Source organism: Silurus meridionalis, chromosome 22, assembly GCF_014805685.1.
Source record: "Silurus meridionalis isolate SWU-2019-XX chromosome 22, ASM1480568v1, whole genome shotgun sequence".
Classification (NCBI taxonomy): domain Eukaryota; kingdom Metazoa; phylum Chordata; class Actinopteri; order Siluriformes; family Siluridae; genus Silurus; species Silurus meridionalis.
In genome coordinates this window covers 13944857-13961400 of record NC_060905.1, presented here as the reverse complement: position 1 = coordinate 13961400, position 16544 = coordinate 13944857, and the positions used below count along the sequence as shown (strand labels likewise).

At 36.3% G+C, this 16544-nt stretch overlaps 1 protein-coding gene across 1 annotated transcript in view; it reads right to left on the bottom strand.

Annotated features, from left to right (window-relative positions):
• Window positions 1-5406: 5406 nt before the first annotated feature.
• Window positions 5407-16544, bottom strand: part of pkhd1l1.1 (PKHD1 like 1, tandem duplicate 1) — a 52852-nt gene continuing 41714 nt past the window's right edge. Inside the window, exons 66-77 of the mRNA XM_046835209.1 lie at window positions 15177-15293; window positions 14920-15085; window positions 12283-12515; window positions 11986-12153; window positions 10316-10473; window positions 10071-10206; window positions 9299-9646; window positions 9054-9205; window positions 7808-7954; window positions 7130-7283; window positions 6136-6213; window positions 5407-6004 (exon numbers count right to left, since the gene is read on the bottom strand). Of these exons, the coding sequence (XP_046691165.1) occupies window positions 5817-6004; window positions 6136-6213; window positions 7130-7283; window positions 7808-7954; window positions 9054-9205; window positions 9299-9646; window positions 10071-10206; window positions 10316-10473; window positions 11986-12153; window positions 12283-12515; window positions 14920-15085; window positions 15177-15293 (2045 nt within the window). The 3' untranslated portion in view covers window positions 5407-5816. The remainder of the gene's footprint in view (window positions 6005-6135; window positions 6214-7129; window positions 7284-7807; window positions 7955-9053; window positions 9206-9298; window positions 9647-10070; window positions 10207-10315; window positions 10474-11985; window positions 12154-12282; window positions 12516-14919; window positions 15086-15176; window positions 15294-16544) is intronic.

Sequence of the window (16544 nt, the reverse complement as noted above, 5' to 3'; positions counted from 1 at the left end):
CTGAAAATAGATGAAGAACTAAAAAACAAACAAACACTTGTAGAGTACAGTAAAAGTGTGAATCCTGTCCGGTCTCTTTTGCAATCAAAAAATACATCAAATATGCAATCAAATAAATAAATTTGTGCTGCTGAAATTCATAGATGCCGTACAGAAGGAAGTATAATTTTGTGCTTTTTCAGTTACTTTGATCCAAACCATAGTTCAGAAATCCTGAAACTGTGACCAAACATTTTAATGATTTTGTTTGTGAACAATGACAAAGGGACTTTTCATTCTGATGACATGTTCATTGACACAAATACTTTTGAGAGATTTTAATTTACATTGGATTTTAGGAAATAAATACAGACTTTTGCAAAAAATCCAATGTATTGTGCTGTTTGTACACATTGTTTTGAGAATGCACTTACTGGTTTGCAAATATTAAGAATGATTCGAGAAATGCTTCAAAGCAGCTGAGAAAAACTGTTAGCTGCTTTATGTAAATGGAGTTTAGTTATTTTCAGTGGTAGCTGAAGTATACAAACCATGTACTTTAAAAGTAAAGTTAAAGTAGAGCTACACTAGATAAAATATTTCTTCAGTAAAAGTAAAATTGCGGTTGTGGAAAGTACAAAAGTCTTCAAATGAACTAAAGTATCTAAAATGCTATGATTTTTATGGTTATAATGTCCTATTATCAAGACTCAACTCAGTTTATGTGAAAAGACTCTAATGTTACGCTTAGCACACCAATCTATTACAGTTTTCTCAGTCGCTTTGGAGCATTTCTCAGATCAGAAAGAAAATTCTCAAAACTACTTGTCCAACCTCCAAATCATTTACTCATTTGTGCTCATCATATAAACATTTCTTGTTGCTTTTATCAAATTGTAAATGCTTTTGTACACTCGTTTAATTGATTGTGTACAATTGTCTGATGTTTCCTACATTATCAGTTGTTTATGTCATGTTGATCAAAATATATTATACTGGTTTCACCTGAATAGTTTTAACCCCCAGAAATTCTTGGCATCGGTACATTGTATAATTCATTGAATGCAAAATGGTTCAACCAGTTGTAATCATCTGTTATCTACAATTTCTATTAAACCTTTTTTTGTAAATGTGACTTGATGAATTGTGCAGATGAATCTTGAATATCACTAATGAAGGAGAGTGTACAGCATCAGATCAACCAATAATCAACTAGTTCTCTAAAACAGGTCAAAGGTGAATCTTGTGAACCTTCAATTAAAGTGTATACAGACAGAGCAAAACACAAAATTATAAATTCTGAAAATGGATGAAGAACTAAAAACAAACAAACACTTGTAGAGTACAGTAAAAGTGTGAATCCTGTCCGGTCTCTTTTGCAATCAAAAAATACATCAAATATGCAATCAAATAAATAAATTTGTGCTGCTGAAATTCATAGATGCCGTACAGAAGGAAGTATAATTTTGTGCTTTTTCAGTTACTTTGATCCAAACCATAGTTCAGAAATCCTGAAACTGTGACCAAACATTTTAATGATTTTGTTTGTGAACAATGACAAAGGACTTTTCATTCTGATGACATGTTCATTGACACAAATACTTTTGAGAGATTTTAATTTACATTGGATTTTAGGAAATAAATACAGACTTTTGCAAAAAATCCAATGTATTGTGCTGTTTGTACACATTGTTTTGAGAATGCACTTACTGGTTTGCAAATATTAAGAATGATTCGAGAAATGCTTCAAAGCAGCTGAGAAAAACTGTTAGCTGCTTTATGTAAATGGAGTTTAGTTATTTTCAGTGGTAGCTGAAGTATACAAACCATGTACTTTAAAAGTAAAGTTAAAGTAGAGCTACACTAGATAAAATATTTCTTCAGTAAAAGTAAAATTGCGGTTGTGGAAAGTACAAAAGTCTTCAAATGAACTAAAGTATCTAAAATGCTATGATTTTTTTATGGTTATAATGTCCTATTATCAAGACTCAACTCAGTTTATGTGAAAAGACTCTAATGTTACGCTTAGCACACCAATCTATTACAGTTTTTCTCAGTCGCTTTGGAGCATTTCTCAGATCAGAAATGAAATTCTCAAAACTACTTGTTCAAACTCCACATCATTTAGTCACTTGTGCTCATCATATAAACATTTCTTGTTGCTTTTATCAAATTGTAAATGCTTTTGTACACTCGTTTAATTGATTGTGTACAATTGTCTGATGTTTCCTACATTATCAGTTGTTTATGTCATGTTGATCAAAATGTATTATACTAGTTTCACCTAAATGGTTTTAACCCCAAAACATTTAGGCATCATTTCATTGCATAAGTCATTGAGTGCAAAATGGTTGAACCAGTTGTCAAAATTTGTCAAGCTCTTCTTCTTCACAGTTCTATTAAACTTTTTGGTAAATGTGTCTTGATGAATTGTGCAGATGAATCTTGAATATCACTAATGAAGGAGAGTGTACAGCATCAGATCAACCAATAATCAACTAGTTCTCTAAAACAGGTCAAAGGTGAATCTTGTGAACCTTCAATTAAAGTGTATACAGACAGAGCAAAACACAAAATTATAAATTCTGAAAATAGATGAAGAACTAAAAACAAACAAACACTTGTAGAGTACAGTAAAAGTGTGAATCCTGTCCAGTCTCTTACGATCATAAATTTGTGCTGTTGAAATTCACAGTTGCCAATTCAGCCTTGCATTTTCAATACTTGTAATCCAAAACATAGTTTACATCAGGAAATACTAAAATAAAGCATTGTCATATTGAAAAATGACTAAACATTTTGACTATCTTGTTCGTAAACAATGATAAAAGGACTTGTTATTTTGATGGCAATGATATGTTCATTGACACAAATACTTTTGAGAGATTTTAATTTACATTGGATTTTAGGAAATAAATACAGACTTTTGCAAAAATCCAATGTATTGTGCTGTTTGTTCACATTGTTTTGAGAATGCACTTACTGGTTTGCAAATATTAAGAATGATTCGAGAATGCTTCAAAGCAGCTGAGAAAAACTGTTAGCTGCTTTATGTAAATGGAGTTTAGTTATTTTCAGTGGTAGCTGAAGTATACAAACCATGTACTTTAAAAGTAAAGTTAAAGTAGAGCTACACTAGATAAAATATTTCTTCAGTAAAAGTAAAATTGCGGTTGTGGAAAGTACAAAAGTCTTCAAATGAACTAAAGTATCTAAAATGCTATGATTTTTATGGTTATAATGTCCTATTATCAAGACTCAACTCAGTTTATGTGAAAAGACTCTAATGTTACGCTTAGCACACCAATCTATTACAGTTTTCTCAGTCGCTTTGGAGCATTTCTCAGATCAGAAAGAAAATTCTCAAAACTACTTGTCCAACCTCCAAATCATTTACTCATTTGTGCTCATCATATAAACATTTCTTGTTGCTTTGATCAAATTGCGAATGCTTTTGTACACTCGTTTAATTGATTGTGTACAATTGTCTGATGTTTCCTACATTATCAGTTGTTTATGTCATGTTGATCAAAATGTATTATACTAGTTTCACCTAAATGGTTTTAACCCCAAAACATTTAGGCATCAGTTCATTGCATAAGTCATTGAATGCAAAATGGTTCAACCAGTTGTAATCATCTGTTATCTACAATTTCTATTAAACCTTTTTTTGTAAATGTGACTTGATGAATTGTGCAGATGAATCTTGAATATCACTAATGAAGGAGAGTGTACAGCATCAGATCAACCAATAATCAACTAGTTCTCTAAAACAGGTCAAAGGTGAATCTTGTGAACCTTCAATTAAAGTGTATACAGACAGAGCAAAACACAGATTTACAATTGTTGAAAATGGATGAAGAACTAGGAAACGAACATGTTCGAGAGCCAAGAATAAGGATGCATGCTGGAAGGGTAAGGAGGCAAAATAGAGGAAGAGGAAGAAGAGGCCAGAGACAGAGATATATTTCAGATGAAATTAGAGCCACTGTTGTGGGCCATGTTGTCAGTCACAATGGTATTGCAAGGGATGTTATCTGTTGTGATGTGGATGAAATTCTGTGGCCCGACAGACTGGGACGTCAGGGGGTAGAGACAGATTACACTGTATAGTGCTATGTTTACCTTTTGGAATTTTAATTTGTGTCTTTTATTTTCTATCACAATTACATTATATTGAAATTTTTTAGTCAGTCCACTAGTAAAGAAAAATAAAAAAAGTGTGAATCCTGTCCAGTCTCTTACGATCATAAATTTGTGCTGTTGAAATTCACAGTTGCCAATTCAGCCTTGCATTTTCAATACTTGTAATCCAAAACATAGTTTACATCAGAAAAAACTAAAATAAAGCAATGTCATATTGAAAAAATGACTAAACATTTTGACTATCTTGTTCGTAGACAATGATAAAAGGACTTGTTATTTTGATGGCAATGATATGTTCATTGACACAAATACTTAATTTTGAGAGAAGTACTAAGGATTTTGAGCAGAAAACAGGCATTTGTAAGAAATCCAATGTATTGTGCTGTTTGTTCACATTGTTTTGAGAATGCACTTACTGATTTGCAAATCTTAAGGATGATTCGAGAAATGCTCCAAAGCGGCTGAGAAAAACTGTAATAGAATGATATTAATGAGTCAAACACTAATTGATATCTATTGAAGTTATCATGAGCGCAAAACCTTTTTACAAATACTCAAAAAAGCACAAATAAGGCCACTGGTGTTGTGGCATGTTGTTGTGAGTTTCTTCCATCATTTATCTTTCTCAAAATGTTCTGTTTGCTGTGGAACTGATGCTGAACTGTATGTTGGTGAGGAGTGAATACCACCAAGCAGAGTGCGTTCTCGACCCTGGTTGGTTTTTTGCTGTGTGCTTGACCAGTTACATTTTTATCCACTCATTAATAAAAAAGAACTGATTTGACAAAATGCAGTTTAGCATAAAGTAATATTTGACTTTAATATTTAAAATCTTCTCAAATAGAAATATTTCAGTACAGATATAGGAAAGACTATTTAATACAGTAACGAATTACATGCATCCTTTGTTATCCTTTGTCCTTTGTCCACCACTGGTTATTTTGTTCACATTGATTAGACTCCAGATGTACTTTTATGCATGCGCTATTCAGTTACAGGCACAATTTCACTTGATCTAGCAGACCCAAACCTGTTTAGGTATGGCAATGCCTCTGTACACAAAGCAAGCTCCATGAACATATATGGTTTACATGGTTGGGTTGGAGTGGAAGATCTTGAGTGGCCTGCTACAGAGCTCTGACCTCCACACTAATGAACACCTTTAAGATAAATTGGCATGCTGACTGCACCGAGGCCTCATCATTCTACATCAGTGCCTGACTTTACTAACACCCCTGTGGCTGAATGAGCACAACTCTCCAAAAACACACTACAACATTTATTGGAACATCTTCCCAAGACAGTGGAGCTTATTATAACGGCAAATGGGAACTAAACGTGGAACAAGAAGTTCAAAAAGCACATACCAATCATATGGTCAGGTGTATAAGATGTATAATATTACATGTAATATATGTGAAAAAAAATACACATGAAGACATGTTATTGTTATATGTCTTTGTTGTGTAGAATATGCAGGGAAAACAACAGAATATTTATATTTACTATATGTAATCAGTTAATAACTGTAAATATGTCAGAGCTGAAATTTTTTTTGTAGCAATATGTCAACACACACTTTTACCTTTAAAAGTATTTATGAAAAGAATAAAAAGAAAAGAAATATATTCAGATTTTGTTACGCATCCATTGTCATCAAGCTATTTATCACAAAATTAGGTACATTTGCTTTATTTGTTCTCCAAAACCACAGTGTAGATTAGATGCAGTACACCGAGTAGCATTATCATATACACAGTGTGCGTTGTGAAGCCAGGACTGGAGTCAAAGATGCTGTTGTGGTCATCATTTGGATCTTGCATTGTGGTGGTCTTCGTTGTGGTGGATTGTGTAGTGGAGGTTGTGGTGAAGGTTGTGGCTGGTGGACAATAAGTAGACACAGATGATGAAGTGGTGATATATGACAAGACTGGATTATAAGAACATTTGCAGCATGTGTTGAGAAATGAGTCCTGCCAATCATGCTAGTACTAAAGAAAACAGACTTACTTGAGAGTGAGTTTACAGTGAAGGATCGGGACTGCGCTGTCCATTCGTTCAGAGTAAAAGCCAGTGTCATGTTCTTCCCTGTGGCGAAAAAAAAAACCCAAAACACTTTTTTTATAAAATTTTATACAATGCAGTAACATTACATTTTTCCATCATTTGAAAAAAGAGACCCAGCTTGTTCCAGCATGACAATGCCACAAAGCCAGCTCCATGAAGATATGGTTTACATGGGTTGGAGTGAAAGATCTTGACTGGTCTGCTTTAGAGCTCTGACCTGAACCCTACTGAACACCTTTGGGATGAATTGAAACACTAACTGCACCCCACATCTCCTCACCTCACCTACATCAGAACTTGACTTACCTAACACTCTTGTGGCTGAATGAGAACAAATCTCCACAAGCACATTCAAAAATCTTGTGGAACATCTTCCCAGAATAATGGAGGTTATTATAACAGCAAACTGGGGACTAAATGTAATATAAAGTTTAAAAAGCACATAACAAACTTATGGTTAGGTGTCCAGAAACCATTTTTCTTATAGTGTATGTATGTAGTTAAAACCATATTAATTAAAGAAGTACTTTAGTGTTTTGAGAAAAATAAACACAAACAATAATGTATAATTTACACATGATAAAAGTGCAAGCTTTGTGTTTGCTATTTATAACCATTTGTTTAATATGACTGTAATCATTTTAAAGCAATTCCACAATGTTTTGTTGCTCCCACCAACCAGACTTCTGCGAATAGCACAAGTGGTAATGTGTAAATGTGTAAATTAGTACAGACTGTAGATTAGTACATTTGCATCTGAATTTTTATAAATACTGTTCGATATATGGTATATATTTTTAATATGGTACAAGGACTACATTAAAAACATTGTGGAATTGCTTTAAAATGATTACAGTCATATTAAACAAATGGTTATAAATAGCAAACACAAAGCTTGCACTTTTAACAAAAAAATGATAAATTCCAAGCTACCCACCAGTGGTATTGATGGCCAGGTCAGTGTAATTGGCAAAGCAGCTTTGGAAGGGGATGGTTGTAGTTCCAAACAAGCCATCTTCTAGGTTTCCAAATGCATCTTTAAGCACAGCTGTAATTGTGAGCGATGTTACCCCAACAGATACACAGTTACCCTGCAGACAAAAAAACCCTGAGTATCAGAAGATGTCAGAAATAATGCTGTGTATAGAATTATAATGTTGTCATAATCAGGGCTTTTACGGTTACATAGCTAATTATAAAGTGTTTCAAGATTAACATCAAGTGCTTGATAAGTGATTATTTATTACACATATACATTACAAATAAATACACATATTACATGTACAGTACACAGTGACACTTGAATATAAATGTACCAGCTTTCATTTGAAGATGTAGAATGCAATATTTTATAATGGAACAAACTGCACTACCATGTAAACATACATAAATAAGCTCCCCCTCCCCTTAGTCAATACAAACATTCTGTTTCAGCAGCTGAAATGGATTCATGTAGTGAGAAGAAAGAACTTTTAAGCATCATACATCATACCAGTTGTGATTTGCCTAGCAAAAGAGAACACTGGAATAAATACAAACTGCCCCTTATAGGATCTAGATATCCTAGATCCATTCATTTATTTATCTGTTCAGACCATGTTTTTAAATGCCTTACCTGTTGGTCCAAGGCCATGATGACAGGTTGTATGCTGAGAGTTCCAGGATTAAGCCCTGCCACTGGTTCCACCACCACCATCAGAGTGGACACACTGCTCACCATCTGCACTGACTGAGTCTCACGTGTCACCTCCTGATTCGCCACCTGCCCACAGAGAGACGGCATCAGTGTGACTGGCTGCACATAATCACTATTGCGGTGATTACTTAAAATGCTCCAATCTAATATATAAATAATTTGACAATGAAACTATTTGGGTTGAACATTGCATTATATCATTTGGTAATAAAACTAATGTTGTACACAAGACTTCCATTACCCTCGAGACAATATTTGTTTTTTAGATGTGTCAGTTAAGAGGACATGTGTGACAGCAGTAAAGTGTGCAGTAGGAACGACAGATTGGTTAAAGGTGGAGGTGGGACTGCATCAAGGATCAGCTCTGAGCCCTTTCCTGTTTGCAGTGGTGATGGACAGGTTGACAGACGAGGTCAGACAGGAGTCTCCATGGACTATGATTTGCGGATGATATTGTGATTTGTGGCAAAGGTAGGGAGCAGGTTGAGAAGAACCTGGAGAGGTGGAGGTATGTGCTGGAGAGAAAGGAAAGGCACGATTAAAATGGTTTGGACATGTGTGGAGGATGGGCAAGGGGTATATTGGTAGGAGAATGCTAAGGATGGAGCCGCCAGGAAGGAGGAAAAGTGGAAGGCCAAGGAGAAGGTTTATTGGATGTGGTGAAGGAAGACATGCAGGTAGTTGGTTTTAAGGAGTGAGATGTTAAGGACAAAGTAGTATGGGAGCAGCCAAAAGTAGAAGAAGATATGTCAGTGAGGTTATTCATAGGGAAACTCACAAAGATCTACAATCTGGGCAAGACTGAGCTGCAGTAGACCTCAGCTCCAAAATTTGGCTCTGCAGCCACAAATGAACCCTTATAATGATGCCTTTTTACTTTTTAAAGTTCTGTTTGTTCATAAGTCTAATTTTTCTTAAAAAAACAAAAAACAAAACTGCCCAATATTTTAACTGTGAACTACCAAGATCTGTTGCAAACACCCCATATTATTTAATAATTACAATGTCAGAAAGTTATGCATGTGGGAGAAGCTCTTGAAAAACAAATGCTGGGTTGCACTGCTCATTTTCCTGAAATATAATATTACATAAATTCTTGCTAAATTAGGTGCCAATGAAAACATTACATTAAAATAAAAATACAGAAATAGCTCATTCCTATTACCTGGCTCCAAGTTGGGTCATTAGCTGGTGGAGGTGGAACAATGACACCCACTGAGGAGACATTAAAACCAATGGACTGACTGAGATTGCCAGAGACAGCAGCTTGGGCAAGTGTGTCAGCAGCAGCCTTCAACATTGTGAACTGATCTGAATCTGCAGGAAATGGAAATGTAGAATGTTTTGTGCTCACAGTAAAAACTCTAAAAAGTCTTCTCCACTACTGCCAGGTGCTGAGTGTCTGCTCACCACTTGTGCTATTCGCAGACGTCTGGTTGGTGGGAGGTTCCTTGATCTCCACCTCCACCGTTAATCCAGTGGAACGTTTTCGCCTCTGTGCCCCGCTGTTCTCCCGCACAATGTTGGTGATACGAATCTTGTAGGCAGGAATCTTCAAGAAAATAGCCAGGTTGTTGATCAGCTGGTCCCCAAAAAACTCCTCCTCTGTCATGGCTGGGAGGTTGAAGGAAATGAAGAGCAATGGAGATGTGATGATCTGGACAGGGGTAGAGCCTTGCAGGAGGACATGCATCATTTTGTAGTCAGGGTCAAAGAAATTGGAGCCAGCCGTGCCACTAAGTGTAGGGACATATTGTCCTGCAGAAGTGAGAGTGGAGAAGTAAGAGGATGGTGTTAGAATACTGGAAGGAACTGCACATAGAATCCAAGCAAGCTAACTGCTGTCATTCAGTGGGCCTCATTTGATAATCATTTTAGTAACATTCAATGTAAATCCTGGAATCCTCCTATTATATTTATGCAAATGTTAATATTTTTTGTTGATGTGATTATGTTGCTAATTCATCAAATGTTACAGAACAGAACATACAGTAAATCTTCCAATATGCAGCTCGGTCATTGCAGAGCACCAGCTTCAAACTAATGTAATGATGTAATAATTACTTAATTTTCTGTCTTTTTCTGACAATAATTTGTGAATAAATGTTTTTAAATCTAGCTTCGTAAATGAAACCCAGTTTTACAAATTGACAATATTTATGACTTTTGGATTAAACAATACCAGGAAATGTAGGTTTAAGCAAGGTGTAGTCAGTGTGGCCAGTATTCCACTGAGCATTGTTTGGCGCAACCAGTTGATCACTGACGTAGACATCCAAACGCTGAGGATTTGAGTAAAATACAGCCACTTTCACAGTCTGGAAAAAAAAAAAAAAGTTCCTAAGCCCAAACATGCAAACTTTCAATTGACCAGTAAATGATATCCTAATGAAAGGTTTGTGAAACTTAAAACAATTAAGCTTGTACCTCTTGGGGATTAGCATTGAGCATCATAAGCCTCAGTTTTTGAGGGGACACACCAGTGAAATAGATGTCAAAGGATTTGTTGGTGGCTACAATGCTGTGGAAGAGCGACACTCTCTTTTGACAAGTATAACCGGCGCACCAGCCGTGGTCCTGCGGGCCTGTGCAAAGAAACAGGACATAATGATATTGTTAAAAACACCTAATGATAAATACAAGTATTAAACTACCAAAATCATCATCATCTTTTTTCAGCTGCTCCTCTTAGGGGTTTGCCACAGTGGATCATCCGTCTCTATACTACTCTGTCCTCTACATCTGCCTCCTTCAAACCAACTACCTACATGTCTTCCCTCACCACATCCATCAACCTTCTCCTTGGCCTTCTACTTCCCCTCCTTCCTGGCGGCTCCATCCTCAGCATTCTACTGGTGTTGGATCTATGATGATCGCAAATGTTGAGCTATTTTATTTGTTGCTTAGTAGCTCCAGGTTCCATAAACTCAAATGACTTTATAAGAGAGAAAAGTACATCACTCATAATCTTACATTCTAGTGCTAATGTTAGTTCTCACTCTCCAGTGTTCTTTATTGTTTAAAGACTATAATCACAGTCTTAAAATCACCCAAATAATGATGGGTTCCCTTTTTGAGTCTGGTTCCTCTCAAGGTTTCTTCCTCATAACATCTGAAGGAGTTTTCCTTGCCACAGTCACCAGGGCTGCTCATCAGGGATAAATACACATCATTTACCTTAACTGTTGATTTCTGTAAAGCTGCTTTGAGACAATGTCTGTTGTGAAAAGCAATATAGAAACAGACTTGACTTGCCATTCTCCTACCGATATACCCCATGTCCCTCCACTGCACATGTCCAAACCATCTTAATCGTGCCTTTTTCACCTTGTCTCCAAAATGTTTCTTTACTTTTCTAACATACTCTCCATTACTTTGCACTGTTGACCCCAGGGTTCAACAATACCACAACTCCTCTCTTGCCACCCTGTCGTACACTTTCTTTAGATCCACAAACACACAATGCAACTGCTTCTGACATTCTCTATACTTCACCATCAACATTCCTAAAGTAGATATTGCGTCCGTAGTGCTCTTCCTCAGCATGAAAAGAAGCAGACTCCCAAAATAGTATTAAATATTAGTAGTACTAGTAATAGTGATGTGAAAAAAGACAACAAGGATGAAATGCAATGACTCTATCTGTATCAAATTTACTAGATCAGATAATCAGAATATTTGTCAGGGAATATGAGTATCTATAACTGTATCAGATTTCAATCAGACATGGCCTATATTCTTTTCTTCTCTTTCAATCCTACACACAGTCATTATTTTGGATTGTATCTGCAACATTTTCCTAACAATTTAATTAAATTTTAAACATCAATCTACTTTAACCTTAGTGCATCACATAGTAGTACACATTTACAATATTCAAAGTAAAGAAAGAGATCCAACTTACACATAAACATTTGCAATCTCATATCCCACAGTATCCCAATTCTAATGCATACCTATATTCTTATATTCTTATGTCATGTAACCTATTCTGGATAACTTCCTTAGAAACAAACTAATAAGATGCCTCCGATCCTAATCTGTATCTGTGTACACCTGAACGCATGATCTGTTTATTATAACTTATTTATATTTACCATTCAACAGGTCTACATATCCATCTCCCAGGACAGCTACAGGGGACAGGCGTCTGGTTTCAGAGTCTGCATCCATACTCTCTATCACCAGCATCCTGTAGTTCATCCCAAAGCACTTGTAGGCCTGCCAGGTTCTCATTAATGTGCAGGTTGAGTCCCGGATCACACCTGTATGAACATCACTATGCATTATATCAATTTACAAGTCGATCTTGAAGTGTGCTACAGCAATAGGAAAGTAATAGGCGTGCACTCAATATTAACACGTACATAAAACAATTAACTCATCAGACTCACCTTTGTATGGGGCTACATTAGCTACAGGGATTCGGCTGCCATTAAGGTAAGTAAGCATGACTTTGGGAATGCGATAGTCTCCCAAGCCATGTCGGGGATCCCCATCCCACTCGTACTCAGAGAATGGAATGACTGCCCCCACTGCCCCTAGGAAACTACCATCCAGGTCCTTTATCATGCTTTTCTTCTTAGCATCACAGTCCATATCCACACAGTCAGATGGGTTCACTTTGCTGCAATTAATTAATCAAAATTGCAGATTAGAAAAACAACAGGAGAACTCATGATAAATCATATTCAGCTTGAAATGGCTGTGGTTTTACAACTAGTGGGAAAACAGTTTAAGTTAATACTGGAGGTGTGGCAGCCTGAGGGGAAAAAACTATATCTGTATATTTATTATAGGTTAAAATTAGTAGTTTTTACAGCAAATTAGTTTGTATATGCTTTTACATATATTGTGTATGTATATTGTATATTATACAGGGAGTGCAGAATTATTAGGCAAATGAGTATTTTGACCACATCATCCTCGTTATGCATGTTGTCTTACTCCAAGCTGTATAGGCTGGAAAGCCTACTACCAATTAAGCATATTAGGTGATGTGCATCTCTGTAATGAGAAGGGGTGTGGTCTAATGACATCAACACCCTATATCAGGTGTGCATAATTATTAGGCAACTTCCTTTCCTTTGGCAAAATGGGTCAAAAGAAGGACTTGACAGGCTCAGAAAAGTCAAAAATAGTGAGATATATTGCAGAGGGATGCAGCAGTCTTAAAATAGCCAAGCTTCTGAAGCGTGATCATCGAACAATCAAGCGTTTCATTCAAAATAGTCGACAGGGTCGCAAGAAGCGTGTGGAAAACCAAGGCGCAAAATAACTGCCCGTGAACTGAGAAAAGTCAAGCGTGCAGCTGCCAAGATGCCACTTGCCACCAGTTTGGCCATATTTCAGAGCTGCAACATCACTGAGTGCCCAAAAGCACAAGGTGTGCAATACTCAGAGACATGGCCAAGGTAAGAAAGGCAGAAAGTCGACCACCACTGAACAAGACACACAAGCTGAAACGTCAAGACTGGGCCAAGAAATATCTCAAGACTGATTTTTCTAAGGTTTTATGGACTGATGAAATGAGAGTGAGTCTTGATGGGCCAGATGGATGGGCCCGTGGCTGGATTGGTAAAGGGCAGAGAGCTCCAGTCCGACTCAGACGCCAGCAAGGTGGAGGTGGAGTACTGGTTTGGGCTGGTATCATCAAAGATGAGCTTGTGGGGCCTTTTCGGGTTGAGGATGGAGTCAAGCTGAACTCCCAGTCCTACTGCCAGTTTCTGGAAGACACCTTCTTCAAGCAGTGGTACAGGAAGAAGTCTGCATCCTTCAAGAAAAACATGATTTTCATGCAGGACAATGCTCCATCACACACGTCCAAGTACTCCACAGCGTGGCTGGCAAGAAAGGGTATAAAAGAAGAAAATCTAATGATATGGCCTCCTTGTTCACCTGATCTGAACCCCATTGAGAACCTGTGGTCCATCATCAAATGTGCGATTTACAAGGAGGGAAAACAGTACACCTCTCTGAACAGTGTCTGGGAGGCTGTGGTTGCTGCTGCACGCAATGTTGATGGTGAACAGATCAAAACACTGACAGAATCCATGGATGGCAGGCTTTTGAGTGTCCTTGCAAAGAAAGGTGGCTATATTGGTCACTGATTTGTTTTTGTTTGGTTTTGAATGTCAGAAATGTATATTTGTGAATGTTGAGATGTTATATTGGTTTCACTGGTAAAATAAATAATTGAAATGGGTATGAATTTGTTTTTGTTGTTGCCTAATAATTATGCACAGTAATAGTCACCTGCACACACAGATATCCCCCTAAAATAGCTAAAACTAAAAACTACTTCCAAAAATATTCAGCTTTGATATTAATGAGTTTTTTGTGTTCATTGAGAACATGGTTGTTGTTCAAATTAAATCCTCAAATAAAATTAATCCTCAAAAATACAACTTGCCTAATAATTCTGCACTCCCTGTATATATTGTATATGAAAAACATATAAATTACAAAACATTTTTTGACAACACTCCTACGCCATGCAGTAAAACATCCAATAATGCAGCTCAGCCACTGCAGTGCATCATTTACCACATATACAAAACAGATCATTGTCCTTTTAGAGGTTATTATTTCTTTTGTCCTATTGTCAATTCTTTACTCACAATATATTTAACCCCATGTACTTGTCGCGCTGTATTTTTACAGTGTTGTTAATTTTTGATGTTGCACTAGATTTTGTTTGCAAACATGCATTTCATGTAATGTCCTGTGAATAGGCCTGTATATCTTTGTTCTGGAGGAACTTTGTTTTAGTTCACTGTGTACTGTACTGGGGTGAATTTATAATAAAAGCCATTGCTTGAGTTCATTACATCTAAATTCATGTCCAGATTATTTTTATTTTGTGTGGTTGTTAATAAAGTGTGTGAAGGCATAAAAACAGTTTAGGGTTAGGTTGGCCATAAAGCTATTTGATTAGTATACTGACAGGTATTTAAAAAAAAAAAAAGGAAAAAAGGTGACGGGAAGAGAAAATGTAATATGAGTGCATGTCTGGGGGCAGCACAACTCACGACAGATCTGGATGATGAACGAACACTTGAGCCTCCTCCGTGCTGTTACTCTTAGTGATTGACTGAACACTGATCGGGTGCTGCAGGTCCTCATTGTTCGGATTGGTGAAAAACATGTAATTCGTTTCACTTGAGCACACATTCCTAAACCCAACAAATGTAGTTCCTGGAAGAAATGAGAGCAGGTTCAAACCCCACACAAAAGCCACTTTTACGTACCACTTTGAAATGATAAATATATAAATGATTCGTGTTACTTTTGACACTCATGAATCCACTAATGGTGTTGTAGCTCATGAGTAAATCGTGAGGTTTCATTGGAGCATGATTGTGAGCAGATTCAAATGTTGGCCAACATATTCCAGACCTTCCACCTGCCAGATACAAAATGTACAATGTTAAATCATCTTCCAAATCATTCTGCATGTAATTCATGTGTTTTATATGATGTCAACTACAGACACTATCAGATGTAATAGTTAATCTACTTTATGTTAGTTAATCTAGTTTAAGTATGAACACAATAATATATGTATATATTTTCTTATATGAATATTTCTTATTTCTATATGTATTTTCTTGTGTTTTCCGCTTTTTTCCACCAGATGTCGCCAGAGATGTCCTGTATAGATCGGTTTCTCCTGTTTTTGAATTTATTATAGATTTAGATTATGGATTTTTCTTAGCAAATTTTTGTTGACCCCTTGTACATTTAAATAAAATTAAAAAATGGGTTTTTCTCCATTTCAGGTAGTGTCTCTGCAGTTGGGTTTGCACACATCCCTTTGGCGGACCCTGGTTTGAGCCCCAACCTGATAATATGCCAATTTTCTACTTCTCAAAAGCAAATTTCATATACCTGTCAAAAGGTTGAAAACACATTCTTTTTTTGGTTTTTGAGACACATGCATGTTTCTTCTGTTTATATGCAACAAACTAGGATAAAAGCAAAAACTCATTTTTGAATTGAGAATTGGACAGTGAATGATTGGAAAAGAGTTCTGTGGACAGAAAAGACTAAATGTGACATTTTTTTACTTATTTATGACAGAAAACATTAGAGAAAATGTTAGCAGACTGCCTCACATCCACAGTCAAACACAGAGAAGAAAGCTTAATGGTTTGGGGTTATTTGGAGCAGGGAAGGTTGAAGACTTATTCTGGTTGAAAGGAAAAATGAACCAACATGGCTGCTATTCCATACTTCAACACCATACAATTCCATCTGGATGTGGCTCATTGGAAACAACTTCCCCATACAAGAAGACAATGACCTGAAGCATATGTCTAAGCTGTGTAAAAAGTATTACAGCTAAATGTTTGGAGAAACTAACTGTCTATGTGTCAAGACATGCCAAGCATGTGTAAAGCTGTTATTAATGCTAAGGGACTATTTTATTTAATGTAACATCTGTAACAACATGATCTAGGTTTTTTTTTGCAAAATAAACATGCAGGTGTCTCTCAAAAACCATAAAAGACAAAATGTTTGCAAGCATTTGGAACTGTATGTCTGATAGGAACATGTTTATTGTAAGTTTTTGTTTATATAAAATAATATTGACATTAATTAATGTGCATGTCTGTATAACCTTTATGCAACATGTTTCCACAATGCCTAAATG